A 23,048-nucleotide genomic window follows, 5' to 3' on the forward strand; every position below is an offset into this window, starting at 1 on the left:
TTCGCCGCCTCGTCGTAAGGAGGAAAAGGAGGTATAGCCAACGAGGAGAAATGCCCTGCATTTGATGCCGTGACGAAATCGTGAATCGCCGCTGTTAGAAGCGTTTGCTGTTCAAGGAGATTTTGAAATAGTTGCTCGACAGTAGCCATGGAACCCTTTGGGTCAACGGTGAAAAGGAAAAATCCACTACCTCGTCGCCAATTGTTATAACATCAAGTTTAACACATATATTTCAGAATGACACAACACATATAAGTCACAGAGTAAGTTGACAAGCAAGACATGTGTACACGTTAGCATTCAAATGAGCAATCATCTATCCACTTCAGCATCCGTTGTGAACTTGATCTTGGGATGTGTTCAAGTAATTCAACCAAGATGTCTTTTACATGTAGGTTTGTGACAAATTTGCCATCAATGAATGTCACAAACATTTTAATACCTAACAGGTTGATTCCAGAGCTTTCTCTTCAAGCAGTTCCACACAGAAGTTACCCGCATCTGATGAAAGTGTGTTGCACATGGGTATTTAATCTGTCTGTTCATGGTGTGTCACATTGAAAATAAATTACATCAACATCAGAGCATACCTGAAAAAGTGAACATCTCTTCAAGTTAAATTTCTGGCTGATGTGTTCCAGGGATTCTGCATAGAAGCTCTGGTAAAAATAGAAATGTCATCACAGCTCACTAGGATAATGGAATCCTTTAGCCTGCACTTACTGATGGGTTGCACAAAGTCAAAGTAACTATGAACAAGATTTCCTTCAGGAACAAATTTTTATCAGAGGAACATCACACCCACAGCAGACTTCTGAAGGCAGGAGGAAAGTGGCACAGAGACAAATGACTTGTGCCCACACAGAAGCAGTCACTTCATTAACACACATGACAGTAACAACATAATTGTTTGCTGAAATATTGTGCATGTTGGAGATTGGGATCCAACCTTACAGTTGTGAATAATGCTGTCAGCAACACCATAAGAAACTAAAAATTTAGGAAAAATTTTGAGCAAAATTACAACATATTAAAGTGTTAATGCCATAATGTACCATATTCATTTGCTTGTTTTCACTCTTTCACCAAGATAGGCACACTGTACAAAAATGTCACTTTGTTTATTTATAAAATCATTTACACAGCAAATCTCTTATCACTGTAAACAGTATTTAATCATCTTTGAAAATATCACCTCATTCATAATGCCCTGTGATCTCTTTATTAGACATTATCTGTGTGTTGAATACCTTTTTGAAGATTTTTAAGTCTCACTGATATACATTGCAGTTGATCTTTATTTCTTGTCAGTTGAATAAACATGTGCATGTTTTTCTCATAATGTAGTAATGACAATATTGTTTTGTATCTATATATAAATGAAAATGTCAGTATTTTTAAATTTTGAAAGGCATTTATGTATGATTCCAGTTGTTTTCTAATAGCCATTTTTGCAAAATAAAAATTATTTTTGTATTACTGCTGCAAGAGTTTCATCTTACTCCATGCTGTAAGTATGATCCAAAAAAATTGTGACACACTATGCACAGTTGGCTTTTGTTGGAATAATGAATGAGTTTTTTCATAGTAAATATTACAGTGCTTAACTGACTGCAGATATTGTTTATACAAGGTGTGAACCAAAAGAAATGGGACTTTTTGTTTTTCTTAAAGAATCTTTGTTTTTTCATCAGCATCAACTTTGCCCCTTCACAGCAATTCCCCTCAGATATATTGCACTTCTGCCAGCACTTTTTTCCATCTTTTAAGCACTTCTGGAACTCACTTTTCATTTTGCCATTCAGCTCCTTCAGGAGTTCTGTTTTTATCTCACCAACAGAGGCAAAACCATAGCATCTGATGGGTCTGTTCAACATCAGAATCAGAAAGAAGATGCAAGGGTGAATACAGTGGTAGAGGCAACATAATGGCTTCATTTTTTGCCAGAAACAACACAAACAAGCACTGACATGTGAGTGGGAGCAGCATCGCGATGCAATTTCTGCAAGTGCTTTTGCTACAATTCTGGTCATTTTCTTTGAACTGCTTGATGCAAATAGTGCATAACTTTCAGGTATCATTCCTTATTGACCATATGTCCGTAAGGCAGGAACTGATGATACAATATCCCATTTGAATCAAAGAGAACAGTGAGAAGAACCTTCACATGTGATGGAATGTGTCAAATATTTTTCGAACTCGGCTCTTCAGGCAGTTTCCATGTTTTGTACTTGTTATAACCTTCTTTAGAAGTTCTGGATCAATGTTGACTTCATTCATAAATTCCTGAGTGATGTCTATGCGACATTGTTTTTGGTCGAAATTCAACAATTTTGGAACAAGCTTTGCTGCTACATTTATCATGCCAAAAACATCTGAAAAACTTGCTTGGCATGAGCAAAATGATATGTTGCCTCATCAGCAACCTCTCTGATGGTGATTTTCCAGAACCATTTCCCATATAGTTTCTACATTGTCTTCAGTACTTGATGGGCTACGGAATCCAGGGCTGATGCTATTTCAGGCATCTTCTTGATCCTTTTTGTAAAGTTTATACTACTCATAAACTCTTGTCTTACTCATAGTAGATTTATCAAATGCCACAGTCAACATTTAGAATGAAGTGCTGCACTTTATTCCTTTTTTCAACCAAACTTAATGCAAGTTCTTTGATCCATCTTTTTCGAAAGTAAACATTTACTGAGCATTCAAAAACACACATAACCTTTTTGACTGTCAACAATAAACTAAATATTCAAAATAGCTGAAAATGCAGACATACATCAGGAATATGTGTATTAACAATATAAAAAAAGATTTGAAAACTGAATGTATAAAGCCTGTGAAATATAAAAATTCCCGTTACTTACGATCCGTTACATTGTACTATTAGGTACAGCATATGACATGTTTGAAGAATGACCAAGTTTTTTCTTTATTTACTCATGTCATACCATCAGTGCATCATATTTTCTGTGCATTGTCACAGACTTCAGGGTTGTTTATAAATGGGTGAACAATATTGGACCAAGAACAGATACCTGTGGCACTACGTACTTAGTGGTCTGATTTCTGACTGGCATCCACTCACTCTATTGGCAGACTGATTTCTGTTGCTTGTATGTGATTTTACCTATTGTGCTGCATGCCCTTATATATGCCACTCCTTTCCTGTTTTTCATTTATAGCTATGTAGGTAATGGTGTCAAAAATTTCCAACAAATCCATAAAAATTTGAGTCCTGAATTCCTTTATTGTGATACATGTATAAAAAATTCTATAACAATATAGGCAATATATATTAAGAATCATAGCTGACAGAAGTAAAGAAACAAAACCGAGTCTTTTTGACATTAAGAAGACTTCTCCATCTTGTCCCTACAGGTTTTTAACCTATTTACTTTTAGCATTGTTTTTTATTCAATAGCTTAATGTATGCATTCTGTTACATTTAGGAGACTGTTTATGGTGAAATATCTATTGAATTCAGTATGGTCCAGGAAGAAACAAGGGATTACACTGAAAATGTGCTAGGAGGAAATATTGTTATTCCATCTGCAACATTTCTGGTGAGTCTGATTTTAATTTTTGATAGATTATAGTGCATTAGTTAATTATGTCAGACATCATTGTGCTCCATGTATGTATTGTTTCTCCATCCACAATTAACTTCTGGAATTGTATTTGGGCATAAATCAATCCTGTTTGGCATATGACAAATTTGTGCACAGAAATCTGAGTGCAGTGACCTGTTATAGCCTGATTTACTTCCTATGAATGTGTGAAGAGGTACTGATTTGCTTAACAACCACAATAACAACAACAACAACAAAAACTATAGACAGGCAACCACTCACCCGTAAGTGTTGTGTGGTGCTCAGAAATCTGTAATAGGCTACAGGTATTACTAGATTTAGAGTTAGTGTACTTTTTTGCCTACACACACACTCACACACACACACACACACACACACACACACACACACACACACACACACACACACACAAATGCACATTTTCTATCCACACTTTTTATGTGGTTGCTTGCTGTGTTAAAGGATGACTCACACATTGCAGTACAGGACGCTTTATGAACTGCACAAATTCACAGTGGGCTGTCTTGAAAACAGCAAATGAAAGATCATCTGTGATCCCCTGAAATAAGAAACAAAAAGTTTACAGGTGTGATAACAGATCAACAAGAAGCTACATCCCACATGGCTGGAGGGAAGTGCCCAATGAGGGACCACAGAGTGTGGAGAAGCATAAGCACAATGACGGTGCAAAGCAGAGTGGATAATAACACTGCACTGTATTGGAACCCAATCTGGAACTGGCCTGCTGGAAGCTTACCTAGTCTTATGTAACCAGCAAGTGGAAATATGTTTCTGTCCATGTGATGTGCAGATGGTGTTTGCTCTTTGCTAGTAGAGCTCCTAGTTTCCTGGTGCACATGCTGCTCAGAACTGTAACTGGTGCCCTATGACAGAGCTTGGAACAAACAGCGTACAAACATACTGTTTGAATACAGCACAGTGTCATGACATGTGATATCATCTTGTGTGAATGCACAATTGCCAAAGGAAAGACTCTGCATGGCAGAGACCTCAGACTGGCAGCAGACATATGCAGCCTACTGCTGATATACAATGCCACACACATGTGGTAATGTGGCAAAAAAGAAAAAAGATGGAAGGGTCAGACAGAGGTGAATGGTGTGGGAAAGGAAAAGAGAGAAACAGTGAGGATTAGGGCAAAGGATTGGGAAGAGGGCTAGCAAAAGCTTAGACTAGAGGAATTATGAGATGAAGCTCTGGCTAGAGAAACAGTTCCCCTCAACTATAATTAAGAGGGGAGAAATGAAGAGGTGGTTGGGGGAGGGGGGAATACAGGTGGAGTTGTTGATGTGTTGCAAACGGCATTAGGGGCAACTGAGTGGTTGACTTGCAGTTAGACACAGTTTGGTATTGGCTCTTCATATTGATAGAGTGCAGTTAGTTAAAATTACCTGGTAGATTAGAACTGCATTTCAAACTGGGTCTCAAACCTGGAATCTTGCCTTTTGTGGGGGATGCTCATACTGACTGAGCTATCCAGGCATGAATCATTACTTGTCTTCACAACTTCAATTCTGTCAGTACATCTGTCCTACTTTTATAGCTTCACAGAAGTTCTCTGGCATTCCTTGTGCGACTAGCACTCCTATAAGAAAGGATACTATGGAGAAAATTGCTTTGCCACAGCCATGACAATTGTTTCAGAATGAGTCTTCATGTCTGCACCAGAGTTGTAAGCTATTTTGAAACTTCTGGAAACAATCCCTTTGGCTGTGGCTAAGTCATTTGTCTGCTTTGTCTTTTCTTCCAGATGTGCTAGTCCCATACAGTATGCAGAAAAGTTTCTTTAAAGTTTGAAAAGTAGGTGAGAGGTACTGGAAGAACTGAAGCTGTGAGAACAAGTCCGGAGTCATGTCTAGATAGCTCAGTCAGTAAGAACATTGCCTGTGAAAGGGTTGGTTCTGGGTTTGAGTCCTACAACTCACAATCAATTCCTTAAGAAGAGACATCGATGCACTGAGGAAAGAAAACCAGGGCCTACGATCCACACAAAAACCAAGTGAAGAGGCGCAAGACAGATGTGATAAATGATTCGAGTGGATAAAAGTGATGCATAAAGGTAATGTTTTATCCACATAAAGGTCAAAAAAATCTTCAAAAACAGTTACATTCTCTGATAATAATAAATATTATGTTCTGCAAAGTGATTGTGATAATGACTGTACTACAAAAGATCATGATTTGAAAATGAATGAACCTTATAGAAATAATATCAACAAGAAACACAGATCATCAAGAAAAAAAGAGTAGTGTACTTTTACTAGCAGACAGCCACAGCAGATCTAATACTTTATGAGAAAAAAATCGTGACATAACAGTGACTGATGTAGTGAAACTGGAGCAGGAACCAGACATGTTGTAGATGCTGATTTTCAAAAGAAAATAACACAAGATGGCGACTTTATTATTTGCATAAAGGAATTGAACAATGTAGCTAAAAAGGAAACAGATGTTTGTGTGCAGAACACATAAATTTCTAGACATGAATCAATCTCGAAACACAGTTGTTACCACAGTATCTCAAAGGCATGATGTGCTTTAAACTCATGTGTAAACAAAGAAGTCTAGAAGACAAATATTAAAATAAAGAAACTGTGTCTAGAGTATGATAAACGTGAAATACTAGACATAAGTAAGCTGCATCAAAACCTCTACATCAATCACGGAATGCACTTGAACTATGAAGGAAAACTGTTTGTGTGTGATCACATCAACAAAATACTTAAAGATCAACTTTAGAGAAATAAAACTGTCTATCAGCTTCCTGTATGTTCTGCCAAAAACAAATTATGAACATAACATGGGCAAGAGAGAAGAAACAGTTATTTCGAAACCCTCAGGTACTTTTTTAGGCAAAATATGCAGTTTCAGCAAATAAAACACCACACTAAACAAAACAGTCACTGTGTAAATCTGAAACAGTTGAAAAATCAGCCATCCAGTTGGAAATGAAGGTTTATTAGCCCTTGACCTTGTTAAATTCCAAAGTTATTTGCAAATTTCTCACTGTTTCATCAAATCGTGCAGTCACTGATAAATAAAGTGAGTGAACTTTAAGTTCTACTACAGACTAACTGAACTCTGGTACTGCACTTTGCATACCAGAACATTGGCTTGAAGAAGAAAAATTAAAAATGTTGAGTTTGCAGAATTTTGTTAGGTAGCTATTTCAATAGAACTGTAGAGACCCATGGAGAAAGTAGCTGAATATGTAGCTATTATTTGCTTGTATAGGCCACAACAGTCAATATATCTATCATATTAACAGTCTGGAATCATACCTCCACATCATAACAAAAAGGTGCAAAAATCTTATTATGTGTGGGGATTTTAATATTAACTTCCTGAAATTTCAAAACAAAAGCTGATCTCTTGAACGTTCTTGTAATTTAAAGCCTAATATAGAAGCAGAAACATGGATAACAGCAACATCAGTGTCAACCATTGACCAAATATTTACAAACACGCCATGTAAGTACAATACACAAACTTTCAATACAGGCTTAGGGGATCACAATGCATAAATAATTTTGTACAGCTAAAAAATCATTATTAACTTTCAAAGCAGTCTGTATCAGCTGTTGTTCAGAGCTACAGTGAACAAGATATAAATTCCTCTCTTTATTTCCTAAACAGAGAAAAGTGGAAAGAAGTTTACAACATTGCAGGCACAAATGAAAAGTTTGATGCTTTCAGTAACATCTTCTCCTATTAATTTGAACTGTGTTTCCTCCCCACCACCCCAGAAGAAAGAGGAAAACACAGAAAAATACTGGCATCACTTCAGAAAAAGAGATAACTATATGATGTATCAAAATAAGAGGGAAAACCAGATTTTGATGCTTATTTTAGGAGATATAAACATTTCCTAAACTAAGTCATTGAAATGACTAAGAAACTGGCAAATGAGAATTTTGTAAAAAGTATCCTGGCAGATTCAAACTGTGTGCCAGACCAGGAGTCGAATTTGGGACCATTGCCTTTCGCGGGCAAGTGCTCTACCAACTGTACTATCCAAGCATGACTCATGACCCATCCTCACAGCTTTTGGCAGAATTGAAGCTGTGAGGATGGGTCATGAGTCATCCTTGGATGGCTTAGTTGGTAGAGCAATTCTTAAGCATCACACTTAAATTCACATTGTCTCATTTCATCAGGTCACAAAAGTTGATTTGTCCAGTATCCCAAACAAAATGAATGCTATATGGGACATAGTGAGAGAAGAAACAGGAAAACAATGTGAAGAACACCACAATATTGACACACTGGAAAACTCAACCAAAATATCATACCCAAAGAAAGTTGCAAATAAATTTAACTCCTACTTTACAGAGGTAGTAGAAAATGATATCAAAATGCACCCACCAAATGCTAGGAAAGAACATGTTCCAAACAGAATGAGATTTTCACTCTGCAGCGGAGTGTGCGCTGATATGAAACTTCCTGGCAGATTCAAACTGTGTGCCAGACCAGGAGTCGAATTTGGGACCATTGCCTTTCGCAGGCAAGTGCTCTACCAACTGCACTATCCAAGCACGACTCATGACCCATCCTCACAGCTTTTGGCAGAATTGAAGCTGTGAGGATGGGTTATGAGTCATCCTTGGATGGCTTAGTTGGTAGAGCAATTCTTAAGCATCACATGTAAATTCACATTGTCTCATTTCATCAGGTCACAAAAGTTGATTTGTCCAGTATCAGTTTGTAACTATGTACAAAAATGATGAACAATCAATCAATAAGAAGGTGACTAAACAAGTAATTACCAATGTGTGAAGGAAGATGGATCCAGATGAAAGGTTTTGGGAGGGTCCTCAAGGAAAGTCAGCTTTAACTAAACTGTGATATACACATTCAAAATATCATTATCATCTTCGCTTCAAGCATTAGTCAATTTTTTGTTTTGTTTTGCCTGTTGCAGTACTCATCAATTTCTCAGTCTTCCCTGACTTCTTCTCCTACTGGCTTAAATCTTCTTATCTGGAGAGGTTATCTTCCTCTACTCATTCTCTCAAGATGTTCATTCCAATTTCTCCTGTTTTATTGCATTTTGTTGAGGATGTTAAATATATTCAGTTCTTTCCTAATTTCCAGGTTTCTAAATCTGTCAGCCCTTGTGCATCCTTTTATTGCTCTTGGAAACCTCATGCCCCCTGTTTGTACGTGACTTTCTTGACATTTACGTATAACATACAATTCACTTTTGTAAACAAGCACTGGAACTGCCATTGTCTTATAAAATTTTAATCTTGTTTCTTTCCCCATTTTATTTTTTACACATGTGTTTATTGTCTTATAAAATTTTAATCTTGTTTCTTTCCCCATTTTATTTTTTACACATGTGTTTATTGTTCTGCAGATATCCCCAAACTTCGCTAATTTTTTCTCTATTGACTTCATCATACTCATGTGACATCACAACCTAAATAATTAAAATGTTTGACATGTTCCATTGCTCTATTGTTGATCACAATTTTTGTCCACACATGATATTTCCCTTTGAAAGCCAATGGCTTTGTCTTCTTTTCTGAAATCCTCAAATGGTGCTCCTCACAGAGCTTACCTAATAAATGTATTCCCCTCTGTAGGTCATCTTCATTATCCACCAGTTCTGTAGTGTTGTCTGCATATAAAAGACAATATAAGTGGGGATTACTGTTAATCTTAATTCCCTCAGTAAATATCTCCTTCCATTTCCGAAAAGCAACATCTAAATAAATGTTAAAAAGTGTGAGTGAAATGCTGCACCTTTGTCTTACTCCTTTCTTTGTGACTATAGGTTGTGTCAGAGTGCCATTTATATCTAAAATTACAATTGTGTGTTTGTACAGACTTTTTAAAACATTAGGTGTCATGCAGAATGAGATTTTCACTCTGCAACAGAGTCTACACTGATATGAAACTTCCTGGCAGATTAAAACCATGTGCCAGACTGAGACTCGAACTCAGGGCCTTTGCATTTCGCGGGCAAGTGCTCTACCGACTGAGCTACCCAAGCACGATTCATGACCTGTCCTCACAGCTTTACTTCTGCCAGTACCTCATCTCCTACGTTCCAAACTTTACAGAAGCTCTCCTGCAAACCTTGCAGAACTAGCACTCCTGTAAGAAAGGATATTGCGGAGACATGGCTTAGCCACAGCCCGGGGGATGTTTCCAGAATGAGATTTACACTCTGCAGCGGAATGTTCACTTATATGAAACTTCCTCGCAGATTAAAACCATGTGCCGGACCGAGACTCGAACTCGGGACCTTTACCTTTCGCGGACAAGCGCTGTACCAACTGAGCTACCCAAGCACAACTCACGCCGCATCCTCACAGCTTTACTTCTGCCAGTACCTCATCTCCTGCATTCCAAACTTTAAAGAAGCACTCCTGCGAACCTTGCAAAACTGGCACTCCTGAAAGAAAGGATATGCGGGGACATGGCTTAGCCACAACCTTTTTTCAGGAGTGCTAGTTCTGCAAGGTTCGCAGGAGAGCTTCTGTAAATTTTGGAATGTAGGAGATGAGGTACTGGCAGAAGTAAAGCTGTGAGGACAGGGTGTGAGTCGCACTTGGGTAGCTCAGTTGATAGAGCACTTGCCCACGAAAGGCGAAGGTCCTGAGTTCGAGTCTCGGTCCAGCACACGGTTAATCTGCCAGGAAGTTTCATTAGGTGTCATGGATATACTCTTTCACTCATAATTCTCCTCAGTTTCTCCCTATCAGCATTATCGAATGCCTTAAAAAAATCAACGAACACTAAATGGGTTTCCCTATTATACTCTCTCCATAGCTTAGGGACCCCCCCCCCCCCATGAACAATGGACCTTGCCGTTGGTGGGGAGGCTTGCGTGCCTCAGTGATACAGATAGCCGTACCGTAGGTGCAACCACAACGGAGGGGTATCTGTTGAGAGGCCAGACAAACGTGTGGTTCCTGAAGAGGGGCAGCAGCCTTTTCAGTAGTTGCAAGGGCAACAGTCTGGATGATTGACTGATCTGGCCTTGTAACAATAACCAAAACGGCCTTACTGTGCTGGTACTGCGAACGGCTGAAAGCAAGGGGAAACTACAGCTGTAATTTTTCCCGAGGGCATGCAGCTTTACTGTATGATTACATGACGATGGCGTCCTCTTGGGTAAAATATTCCAGAGGTAAAATAGTCCCCCATTCGGATCTCCAGGCGGGGACTACTCAAGAGGATGTCGTTATCAGGAGAAAGAAAACTGGCGTTCTACGGATCGGAGCGTGGAATGTCAGATCCCTTAATCGGGCAGGTAGGCTAGAAAATTTAAAAAGGGAAATGGATAGGTTGAAGTTAGATATAGTGGGAATTAGTGAAGTTTGGTGGCAGGAGGAACAAGACTTCTGGTCAGGTGACTACAGGGTTATAAACACAAAATCAAATAGGGGTAATGCAGGAGTAGGTTTAATAATGAATAGGAAAATAGGAATGCGGGTAAGCTACTACAAACAGCATAGTGAACGCATTATTGTGGCCAAGATAGATACGAAGCCCACGCCTACTACAGTAGTACAAGTTTATATGCCAACTAGCTCTGCAGATGACGAAGAAATTGAAGAAATGTATGATGAAATAAAAGAAATTATTCAGATTGTGAAGGGAGATGAAAATTTAATAGTCATGGGTGACTGGAATTCGAGTGTATGAAAAGGGAGAGAAGGAAACATAGTAGGTGAATATGGATTGGGGGACAGAAATGAAAGAGGAAGCCGCCTGGTCGAATTTTGCACAGAGCACAACATAATCATAACTAACACTTGGTTTAAGAATCATGAAAGAAGGTTGTATACATGGAAGAACCCTGGAGATACTAAAAGGTATCAAATAGATTATATAATGGTAAGACAGAGATTTAGGAACCAGGTTTTAAATTGTAAGACATTTCCAGGGGCAGATGTGGACTCTGACCACAATCTGTAGATTAAAACTGAAGAAACTGCAAAAAGGTGGGAATTTAAGGAGATGGGACCTGGATAAACTAAAAGAACCAGAGGTTGTACAGAGATTCAGGGAGAGCATAAGGGAGCAATTGACAGGAATGGGGGAAATAAATACAGTAGAAGAAGAATGGGTAGCTTTGAGGGATGAAGTAGTGAAGGCAGCAGAGGATCAAGTAGGTAAAAAGATGAGGGCCAGTAGAAATCCTTGGGTAACAGAAGAAATATTGAATTTAATTGATGAAAGGAGAAAATATAAAAATGCAGTAAGTGAAACAGGCAAAAAGGAATACAAACGTCTCAAAAATGAGATCGACAGGAAGTGCAAAATGGCTAAGCAGGGATGGCTAGAGGACAAATGTAAGGATGTAGAGACCTATCTCACTAGGGGTAAGATAGATACCGCCTACAGGAAAATTAAAGAAACCTTTGGAGATAAGAGAACGACTTGTATGAATATCAAGAGCTCAGATGGAAACCCAGTTCTAAGCAAAGAAGGGAAAGCAGAAAGGTGGAAGGAGTATATAGAGGGTCTATACAAGGGCGATGTACTTGAGGACAATATTATGGAAATGGAAGAGGATGTAGATGAAGATGAAATGGGAGATATGATACTGCGTGAAGAGTTTGACAGAGCACTGAAAGACCTGAGTCGAAACAAGGCCCCCGGAGTAGACAATATTCCATTGGAACTACTGACGGCCGTGGGAGAGCCAGTCCTGACAAAACTCTACCACCTGGTGAGCAAGATGTATGAAACAGGCGAAATACCCTCAGACTTCAAGAAGAATATAATAATTCCAATCCCAAAGAAAGCAGGTGTTGACAGATGTGAAAATTACCGAACTATCAGCTTAATAAGTCACAGCTGCAAAATACTAACACGAATTCTTTACAGACGAATGGAAAAACTAATAGAAGCCAACCTCGGGGAAGATCAGTTTGGATTCCGTAGAAACACTGGAACACGTGAGGCAATCCTGACCTTACGACTTATCTTAGAAGAAAGATTAAGGAAAGGCAAACCTACATTTCTAGCATTTGTAGACTTAGAGAAAGCTTTTGACAATGTTGACTGGAATACTCTCTTTCAAATTCTAAAGGTGGCAGGGGTAAAATACAGATAGTGAAAGGCTACTTACAATTTGTACAGAAACCAGATGGCAGTTATAAGAGTTGAGGGACATGAAAGGGAAGCAATGGTTGGGAAGGGAGTAAGACAGGGTTGTAGCCTCTCCCCGATGTTGTTCAATCTGTATATTGAGCAAGCAGTAAAGGAAACAAAAGAAAAATTCGGAGTAGGTATTAAAATTCATGGAGAAGAAATAAAAACTTTGAGGTTCGCCGATGACATTGTAATTCTGTCAGAGACAGCAAAGGACTTGCAAGAGCAGTTGAATGCAATGGACAGCAAAGGACTTGCAAGAGCAGTTGAATGGAATGGACAGTGTCTTGAAAGGAGGATATAAGATGAACATCAACAAAAGCAAAACAAGGATAATGGAATGTAGTCTAATTAAGTCGGGTGATGCTGAGGGAATTAGATTAGGAAATGAGGCACTTAAAGTAGTAAAGGAGTTTTGCTATTTGGGGAGCAAATTAACTGATGATGGTCGAAGTAGAGAGGATATAAAATGTAGGCTGGCAATGGCAAGGAAAGCGTTTCTGAAGAAGAGAAATTTGTTAACATCCAGTATTGATTTAAGTGTCAGGAAGTCATTTTTGAAAGTATTCGTATGGAGTGTAGCCATGTATGGAAGTGAAACATGGACGATAAATAGTTTGGACAAGAAGAGAATAGAAGCTTTCGAAATGTGGTGCTACAGAAGAATGCTGAAGATTAGATGGGTAGATCACATAACTAATGAGGAAGTATTGAATAGGATTGGGAAGAAAAGAAGTTTGTGGCACAACTTGACCAGAAGAAGGGATCGGTTGGTAGGACATGTTCTGAGGCATCAAGGGATCACCAATTTAGTATTGGAGGGCAGCGTGGAGGGTAAAAATTGTAGAGGGAGACCAAGAGATGAATACGCTAAGCAGATTCAGAAGGATGTAGGTTGCAGTAGGTACTGGGAGATGAAAAAGCTTGCACAGGATAGAGTAGCATGGAGAGCTGCATCAAACCAGTCTCAGGACTGAAGACCACAACAACAACAACAACAGCTTAGGGAGGCTCTCAGGTACTCCCTAGGGGAGTAAACCCTTAAAAGAAAATCAGACAGGTTGGAAGGCCATCATATGTGCATTTCTTGTGCACTTGACACGTTCCACATCATAATGGCTACCGTACTGTGCGATTGATCAATGGAACACATAACCAACTAACTAGCTAACTAACTAACTAACAGTCCCACTATCCAACTATACTTGTGCAGCCCTCATCAGGTGGCCAGGCAATTTTTCCGAATTACTACTGGCACCAAAGCAGCCTCAGACCATGGTTAGATATGCAGTCCTGGGAGCATGACATTGCTGAAAATTTAAGAAAAATAACAATATGAACATGGTAGATTGCTACACGCCATGTAGAGGTAGCGTTGTGTTGCAGACAGTTTAAGATGCCTCTTCATTCTGTTGGCATAAATAATATCAACACCAACAATTAGCAAAACTGTGTGTCCGTTTATGTGACAATAGAAAATAAGCAAATGGATGTTAAGAACAATATAATTTACTTTTGTCTCATTGACATGGAATTCTTTTTTGGTAGGTTGTCTAGTTTGGTGATTTCGTTACCTACAAGAGGGATGGATTGTTGCTTTCATATATGTGAATGAAATAATGAAGCAAGTACTGAATTTTGCTTCAAATATTTGATGTATGTCAATTCTTTCACTTCATAGCATCAATCAAAACACTTTGCATAATTCAAATAAATCATTTACAAATACATTTTGCATAATTCAAAGAAATCATTTACAAATAATATGACTCATCATGACTGTTTGCATCTCATTCCATCATAACCGTACAGCATCAGATTCCAGAGTCCAACCAACTTCATCATCACAACTGCAACTGCCTCACGGCTCGACAACAGACTCTACAATACTGATACACAAAAATTAACAACAAAGATACTGTAGTGTACAGATCACAGATATTTTGATAGTTACATCCAGAGATATGTGTATTGATATGATTGAAGTTATTAACAAAAAAGTACAAAATGTATTTAATGTTTTATAACGGCAGTGATTACAGCAAACAAGTAAGTGTTATATTGATAATGTATCACAAGGGTCATTACTTTAACCTGTATAGTATCACAAACTACAATACTTTGCAAAAAACAAGGTATGTTTAGTGGTTCCATTACAACAGGCATGATGAAAAAGAATGTTAGAAATATTTCAGCTGTCAGACAAATTACTTCTTCAGAAGCAGAAAACAAACACACATTCCCACAAGTACAACTCATGCAGGAAGGCCTGACTAAGAGTGCCTCTGACATGATTAGCAATATGGCTGAGGTGAATAGTAGAGGTAAGGAAGAGGCATGGAGTAAGGAGGGAGGGGGATATGCTAGAGCTGCCTGTGGAAGCACACAGGGATATGGTGGGACAGGATAGGGCTGCTAGGTGCAGCTCTACGGGGCAAGGGGGCTGGGAGGTTGGGGAGAGAAGTAGGAGAGTGGAAAGAACTGTGCAGGTGCAATGGTGGGACAGAAGACATAAAGAGTACTGTAGTGGTATCCATGCAAGGATAGACACATGTAGGGCAGGGACTAGCAGAGGTTGAGGTCACTATGGTTTGGAAATGAAGGACGCACCAGCATGAGTCAGAAAAGCTGATGTTGATGGGAAGAATCAAGATGGCACAGGCCATGAAGCAGTCATTAAAGTATAGCACATTATTATAGGTAGTATTTTCAGAAACTGGGTGGCCCAGCTGTCTCTTGGTCACAGTGTGGCAGTGGTCATTCATGCAGACAGACAGCCTGTTTCTTGTCATGTCTATGTAGGATGTACCACAGTGGTTGCAGCTACGTTAGTAAATCACATGACTACTTTCACAGGTGGCTCTGCATTTGATGGGGCAGAGATGCCTGTGACAGGACTCAATTAGGTGGTAATGAGAGGATGTAGAGGACATATCTTGCAATTAGGTCTGTTGCAGGTACATGAGCCATGAGGCAAGGTGTTAGAAGCAGGGGTGAAGTAGAGATGGATAAGGATATTGTGTAAATTACATAAGTGATGGAATACCACTGTGGGAGGGTGAGGAGGATTCCTCACTGCACGGCACAATGAGAGGTAGTCAAAACTCTGGCATAGAATTTAATCTAGTTGCTTCAGTCTTTGGTGGTCTGAGTGATGAGATGAGGACAAGTGCTCTTTTGTAGGTGAGCTGTGGGTATGTGGGGTTGGCAAGTGTCTGTAATGACAAGCAATCCCTCCCCAAATTTGTAAACAGTCTCACTGAGGCCTTCACAAGCAAAAGTTACCCCCTCAACCTTACCTCACAAGTCACCTACTATCCCCTATATATCCACTGTCCAGCTACAAAGGAATGCTTACCTCATGAGTCAATATTGTCCACGACTGGAGCAGCTGAATCATGTTCTCTACCAGGATTTTAACTACTTCTCATCAAGACCTGGAATGAACAATGTCCTCACCACTTCCTAGCTCTCGCCTCCCACAGTGATATTTCTCTGCCAAGCCATCCTGTGTAATATCCTTTGTCAGTCTTTAATACATCCCTGCTGCCAACCCATTGCCTCCTGGCTCACATTCTTGCAATAGACCTAGCTGCAAGATGTGTCCCATACAGCCTCATATCATCTACTCCAGTCCTGTTAAAGGCATCTCCTATCTCATTACAGGCAGAGCCACTTGTAAAAGCAGCCATGTGATCTGTCAATGTAGCTGCAACCAGAGTGGTGTTTCCTACATAGACATGATAACTAACAAGCCAACTGTCCACTTGACTGGCCACTGCCAAACTGGGACCTGGAGACATCTGGCCCATATAGTTGCTGAAAACTGAAAATGCTGCCCAATATGATGTGCTTCACTTTAATGACTGCTTCACAGGCTGTGCCATCTGGATTCTTCTCGCCTACACCGGCTTTTCTGAACTGTACAGGTGTCAACTCTACCTATATCATATCCCCTGTTCCTGTAACCCTAGTCACCTTGCCCTTTTCTAATTGCTGTCCATCACCTAGCTATCTCCGTCCCTGCTTCCACTCCACTACTACGTATTCCTTTTATCCCAGCAAAGCACATACATTGTTCTTTTCCATTCTCTACTTCTCAACACTCCCTCCATCCCCCCCCTCACAACCCCCTACCCTGCCCCCCCCCCCCCCCCCCCACCAACTAGAGCCTTCTTATTCCTTCCCCTCATTGCCCCCCTGCCTGTCCCTTACCCTGATACCCTCCCCAGCTAGATTGTTCCTCAAATCAGATGCAGTCACAGTTGGTCCTTAGCACTGGAAGACAGTGTGTATTAGTTGTGTTTGTGCAAATGTGAGTTTTCTACTTCTGCAGAATGACTTTGTCTGAAAGCTGGATAGTTTCTAAGATTCTGTTTCATTAGATCTTTCTACAACTCAACACCCTCTGTATGTGGTGAGTCGCAATCTATACTTTTCCATTTTGTTGTTATTCTATCCTTGACTTGCCATTGTGTGAAAAATTAAGAAAATCAATGTATGCAATGAGGACAATGTCAAAGTTTCTGTATTATGAGTAAATGGGTATGAGGAAGGTTTGTATGTGTAGTTTATAAATATTTTGTGCCAAGTGGCTGAACTATGATGAATTAAATTCATCTGTTGCTATGAAAGCAATTCCATTGTCATCTAGCAGTGAATGGCATAATATTCTGTGAATCACAGTAGCTCACGTAGTGTTCCATACCATTGTTACATAGTAGAGGGTATTTGTACCCTGATATATGGCAGATGGTGCTTTGTACCCGTGTTATGTGACATAGGGAGCTTTGTACAAGTGTTAAGCACCAGAAGGTGCTTCGTAGCTATGTCATGTGGCAGATAGTGTTTCTTGCTGATGTTGTATGGCAGATGGCCCTTCATACAGATATTACAAGATAGAGATGCACTCTACCAATGTTTTGTGGCTGTGAGTGCTTCATACTAATGTTGCATGGCAGAGGCTGCTTCCTAACAATCTTGAGTCCCAGAGGATGCTTCACAGTATGTTGCATCATGGAGGGTGCTCCTTACTGATTGTTAGTGGCAGAGTTCCTCATGCCAATATTGAATGGCAGAGGGTGCTTCACACCAGTGTTGCAAAAGAGAGTGTGCTTTGTTTTGAAGTAATGTGGCAGAGAGTGCTTCATACCAATGTTGCATGGAAGAGGGTGGTTCATACCAAATTTACATGGCAGATGGTGCTTTGTATTAAAGGTGCATAGCAGAGAATGTTCCAGTGTTACATTGCAGAGGATGCTTTTTAACATTTTTACGTTGCAGAGGGCACTTTGTACCAATGTTGTGTGGCAGAGGGTGCTTCATATCAGTCTTTGTGGCAGAGGGTGCTTTTGTTATGATGTTTCATAGCAGAAGGTGCTTTGTACCAATGTTGCATGCTTCACATCAGTGTTGCATTGCAGAAGGTGCTGTGTAAGAATGCAGCATGACAGAGGGTGCTCTATACCAATACTGAGTAGCAGAGAGCACTTCAAACCATTGTGTGGTAGAGGGTGCTTTGTACTATGTCCTGAGGTGGAGGGTGCTCCATACTGATTGTTCATGGCAGAGGGTGATTTAAACCAATGTTCCATAATGGAAAGTGCTTCACACCAGTGTTGCACTATAAAGGGTCTTTTGTACCAATGTTTTATGGCAGAGGATGCACACAATCAATTATGTGTGGCAGAGGGTGTGTCATAGTGATGTTACATTCAGAAATGCTGAAAATGGGTTAACAGAAAATGTAGATCACTTTACCTGGTGCTGGGCTCAGCTGACTGGCAAGTGACCATAACTTGAGCTGACTCTTTTGCAGTTGGGTGGACTGCACCACACTAGCACTGCAATCAGGGCAGCTGGCAGATGGTTGTAGTACATGCCAAACTGGCACTGCAGTGAGATGACTGATCAGTGAAGTAGCTTACAGCTCCCATTGCCATGAGAAGTCACTCCAGACACTAATCAAACATGGAACCAGACTGGTTTGAGAACATTTTCTCACACAAGCAACTTATCATTTGCCTCCCCCCCCCCCCCCCCCCCCCTCCTCCTCCTTTCCATCATACACCTTCATCTGTGTTAGTTTTGCTTTTGCTCTTAATTGTGGTGTGCACTGTATACAGATCTTGCCCTTGGGTTCCCCTAATACCCCTCTCTGCTTGACACACCAACTGGCTGTTACTAATTGTGATATGTCCTGTAGAGATATCTTACAGTTTTGATACCTCTGGTGCACCTCTCAGCTTAGTGCTTCAAGTGGTGGCTGGTGTCTCTCGGGCTATAGACTGGCCCTCTATGGGACAGATAACATTTGCAACTCCTGAGAACTCTCCTGGCATGCACTGCTTAAGCCATTTAAGTTATATGAAAGTGGTGATATTACGTCAAACAAGTAGTCCGGCCATAGATACTTAGTGCTACGCATGTGAAGTCTGGACAGGTCACTAGTAAATTTATCAAATTATTCCACTAATTTAAAATGCAAGCATTACAATATTCTAAATAGAAATCTACATATTTATAATATTGGGGAGACTTTAGTTATATCTTGAAAAACCTAACAGAAAAAGTGCAGACAATAGCCTCTGCTACAAGGAGATCAAATTTTGTGACAGACTTAGAAAAAATTTAAAATGCTCAATTGGAAGCTTCTTTGAAATTGCTTGAAGAAGTTTCTTACCATTAAATGGTTTTATGGTATTACAGAACTCCTTTCAGAGGAGTAGAATATTATCACTTGTAAGGACAGTATTTGTAAGTACTAGCGATTAAGATAAATAGTCATTTTTATGTTTGTAACTATTCTCACAAAGTTATGATAAAAGTGTAAAGTATACCCACAGTCCAAAAATAAATGTTGTGTTTGTCTACAGAGAATCAATAAATAAATGAGAGACTACAGCTTGATGTCCTATGTTGGATAAATCAAAAGTAAAAGAGGAAACCACAAAACAAGAAGTCAGTGTAAAGGAAAATAAATAGCAACTATTGTCACCTTCTTAGTGACATAAGGCTTTCCATTATTGGCACTAATGTCCTCATAACAATGAGTTCTTATAACTGAGATGGTCATCTTGTTAATTTTTTTTTTTTTTTTTAGTTCTGAGTTTTATTTAACGAGATAATAAGATGAAATATCATGATGGAGATGTAAATTTCTGGGCTAGTTTAATCAAGGAGACTATTGTAAGGCAACTGTTGAATAACCTTATAAACAATGATAGAAGTTCCAATTTAATCAATGCATGGCATCTAGCAGTTAATTCCCTAAGATTGTACTGGCCATCTCACTTTTCATACCAGAAAAACAATAAGGAGATACGAGTTTCAGTGGATAATTATGTAGCCACAGGAAAACAATAGAAAATCAAAGATTATAGTGTGTGTGTGTGTGTGTTTTTGTGCGCACACGTGTGTGCGTGCGTGCGTGTATGCATGCTTGTGAATGACCGTGCATGTGACTATGACTCCTGTTGTGTCTTGAAGATGATAGTGGTAGCTGGTATTTAAATGTGAATACAAATAGTTATGAGATACAAACAGCACCTAATAGTCTGATTTGAGTCCAAGCAGTTAACTCCTGTCTTTCCTTAGATACACATGATTACATACATTTGCTGGTCAAGCTTATTGATATATTCTATATGATTTGCAGAAATGAGATAAGTTAGTAACATTATTTTACCATTTTTCATTATTCTGTGATATAATTGTGATTATTCTGTAGTACTTATGCAATATTTATTTCAGAAAATAGCACTACAACGACTAATGTATGTTATGGAGCAGCTAAATGACAATGTGCCTGCTGTCTTTGAAAATGTCATCATTCATCGAATTGTTATTTTACCAAGAACAGGTATGTTCACAGTAAATTATCACCATATTTTTTCTGACCTGTATTTCGTCTTTAATATTCAGAATTCAGTCAGAAAATAAATTTGTTATTCATCATTATGATTATTACTATTGTTATTTCTCTTAATATTGTTGTTACTGTTATTATTATGCAAAGAAGTTTTATTCACACTTTATGGGCTGAAAAAGTATTATCTAAAAAGTAAAATTCAATTCAGAAAATTATTAAAAATGTCAGAAACAGAAAGCATCCATAATATTTACATTTAGGAGACAGAACATCCTATGCTGATGATAAATCCCTTTCTTCCAAGAGGAAAGCAGAAATGGTCAGCAGAGATCACATAATCTGGAAGCCCACTGACAATGGAAAAGTATTAGATCTCTTGGAAAAAAGTAGACCTTACCTCTTGGAGGCTCTCCATGTTGAATCTAGAATCACTGTCTGAGAAGCAGATGCAACAACATTAATGGAGTTACAAATCTCTAGATAGAAGGCAAAAGTGGATATTTGCTTGTCATCTATCTCCTTACATCTCTAAGACAGGCTTTAGATCTTGCTCTTGCTAAAAGTACGTCCAAGTCAGTATGGAACACATCATCAGTTGGAACTGGGCCAGTATTCCTGAAATGTCTGGACAAGTGCAGAGGGTGAGTTTTCTGGTCATTGGGAGTTCCATTAGTTAGATAATGGAGCCTGTTAGGAAAATCACAGTTAGTCCAGAAAGGGAAGCTGATGACCACTCCAAATTTCTCTACCTCTCTTATCAGTTGGGGGATTGTAACACCCCACTTAATAGGATATGGGTGCACTACACACAGGAATTGTCTACTAGTGTAGCACAGTACATGTGGATTCCATAAGTAGGTTTTTTAGGATAGGGGGGAAAGACCTGGTAAATGTTCTGATTTCAGAAAGAGAAGAATAGCAGTCTCATAACAAAAGAGATAAATATTTGTCATACCAGACTGGAGAAAGAGAATGTGAATGCATTATTAGGTAATGCATGGAACGGTACCAGAACTAGTCCCCCTTATAAATGGTTATAATGTCCACATAGTGCAAAGGACAGAAAGCTGGCTAAACTAATTATTAATAGCAATGAAATTCTAAATTATGATTGCAGTTTATAGCAAAAACATAGGTTGGACATGAATAGTGGAGGCATTTTCATAGCAGTAATATTTAGTAAGGTTATTACAGACTCTAAATGTGAAATAATTTGGGTGAAGATAAGTGTTTTAGATGGAACAAACATGATAGCTGTGTGCTAATATAGACTCCATGTGGCATGAACATTAATGGCAGAATGGTTCAGTGACAACTTGCACAAGGCTGCATGTAAATTTCCTAACCAAGTTAAATACCTTATCTGAGAATTCTCTTGAGCCATTAATCAGGGAAATGAGCAGAGTTTAAGTGACCATAAGGTTTTTATCGTCACTGATGGGTGTCAGCAGGACTGGGAAGAAAGAAAGGGAGGATCATATTTCTGCTCAGTAAATGCAATAGAAAATGGATTTCAGATTACCTGAGTAGCTAACATTAAACATTCATCTCTGAAATTGAAAATCCTGAGTTGTCAAACTTCAAAAGTATCCTATATTAAACCTTAGACCAGGAAGTGTCAAGCAAAGTAGTAAGGCATAGGAAAGATTAACCATGGTTTAACAGCTGTACTTGAAACTACCACAAAGCCATGAGAGCTTCACTGCAATAGCCAAAGTGTTGTTGACAAACAAAAACTGGATAAAGTCCAAAGTGGCCTAAAGAACCACATGTAAAGTAATGAAATTTGGGAATACAGTTGTATAGATAATGTATATAAGTGATTAACACTGCAAGATCACAGGTAATGTAAGTATGAGATAAGCCATTGCAAATGTGAAATGCTGGTTCATTAATAACAGGTCTAACTGCCAGAATATTGAACACAAGCATGCAAACATGCATGCATTGTATTGTACAGGTGCCGCCAGATGTCAGTTTGTGGGATGGAGTTCCACATCTGTTGCACTTGGTCAATCAATACAGAGATGGTTAATGTTGCTTGCTGCTTGTGGATGACCCTGGAGCTGTCTTCCAATGATGTCTCATATGTGTTGATTGGGGACAGATCAGATAATTAAGCAGGCCAAGGCAACATGTTGACATTTAATAGATCATGGTAAGTTGTAACAGTGGTATATGGGTGAGTCATCCTATTGGAAAACATGCCCTGGAATGCTGTTTATGAATGGCAGCACAACAGATCAAATCTGCAGATTGACATACACATTTGGTATCAGGGTGTGTGGGATAACCACAAGAGTGCTCCTGCTGTCATGCGAAATTGCACACCAGACCGTAACTCCAGGTATAAGTGCTTCCTTCTAAACATACACAACCATTACTGGCATCAAGGCACCATCTTTCATCAGAAAACACAGCGGATCTGCACCCTGCCCTTCAATGAG

General features: G+C 39.2%; 1 protein-coding gene across 1 annotated transcript in view; it reads left to right on the forward strand.

Moving 5' to 3' along the window:
* LOC124798507 (fatty acid synthase-like) overlaps positions 1-23,048 on the forward strand; it is a 379,784-nt gene that overhangs the window by 179,074 nt on the left and 177,662 nt on the right. The window contains exons 15-16 of the mRNA XM_047261946.1: positions 3,456-3,569; positions 20,484-20,592. Coding sequence (XP_047117902.1) covers positions 3,456-3,569; positions 20,484-20,592 — 223 coding nt within the window. The remainder of the gene's footprint in view (positions 1-3,455; positions 3,570-20,483; positions 20,593-23,048) is intronic.

Source organism: Schistocerca piceifrons, chromosome 5, assembly GCF_021461385.2.
Source record: "Schistocerca piceifrons isolate TAMUIC-IGC-003096 chromosome 5, iqSchPice1.1, whole genome shotgun sequence".
Lineage (NCBI taxonomy): Eukaryota > Metazoa > Arthropoda > Insecta > Orthoptera > Acrididae > Schistocerca > Schistocerca piceifrons.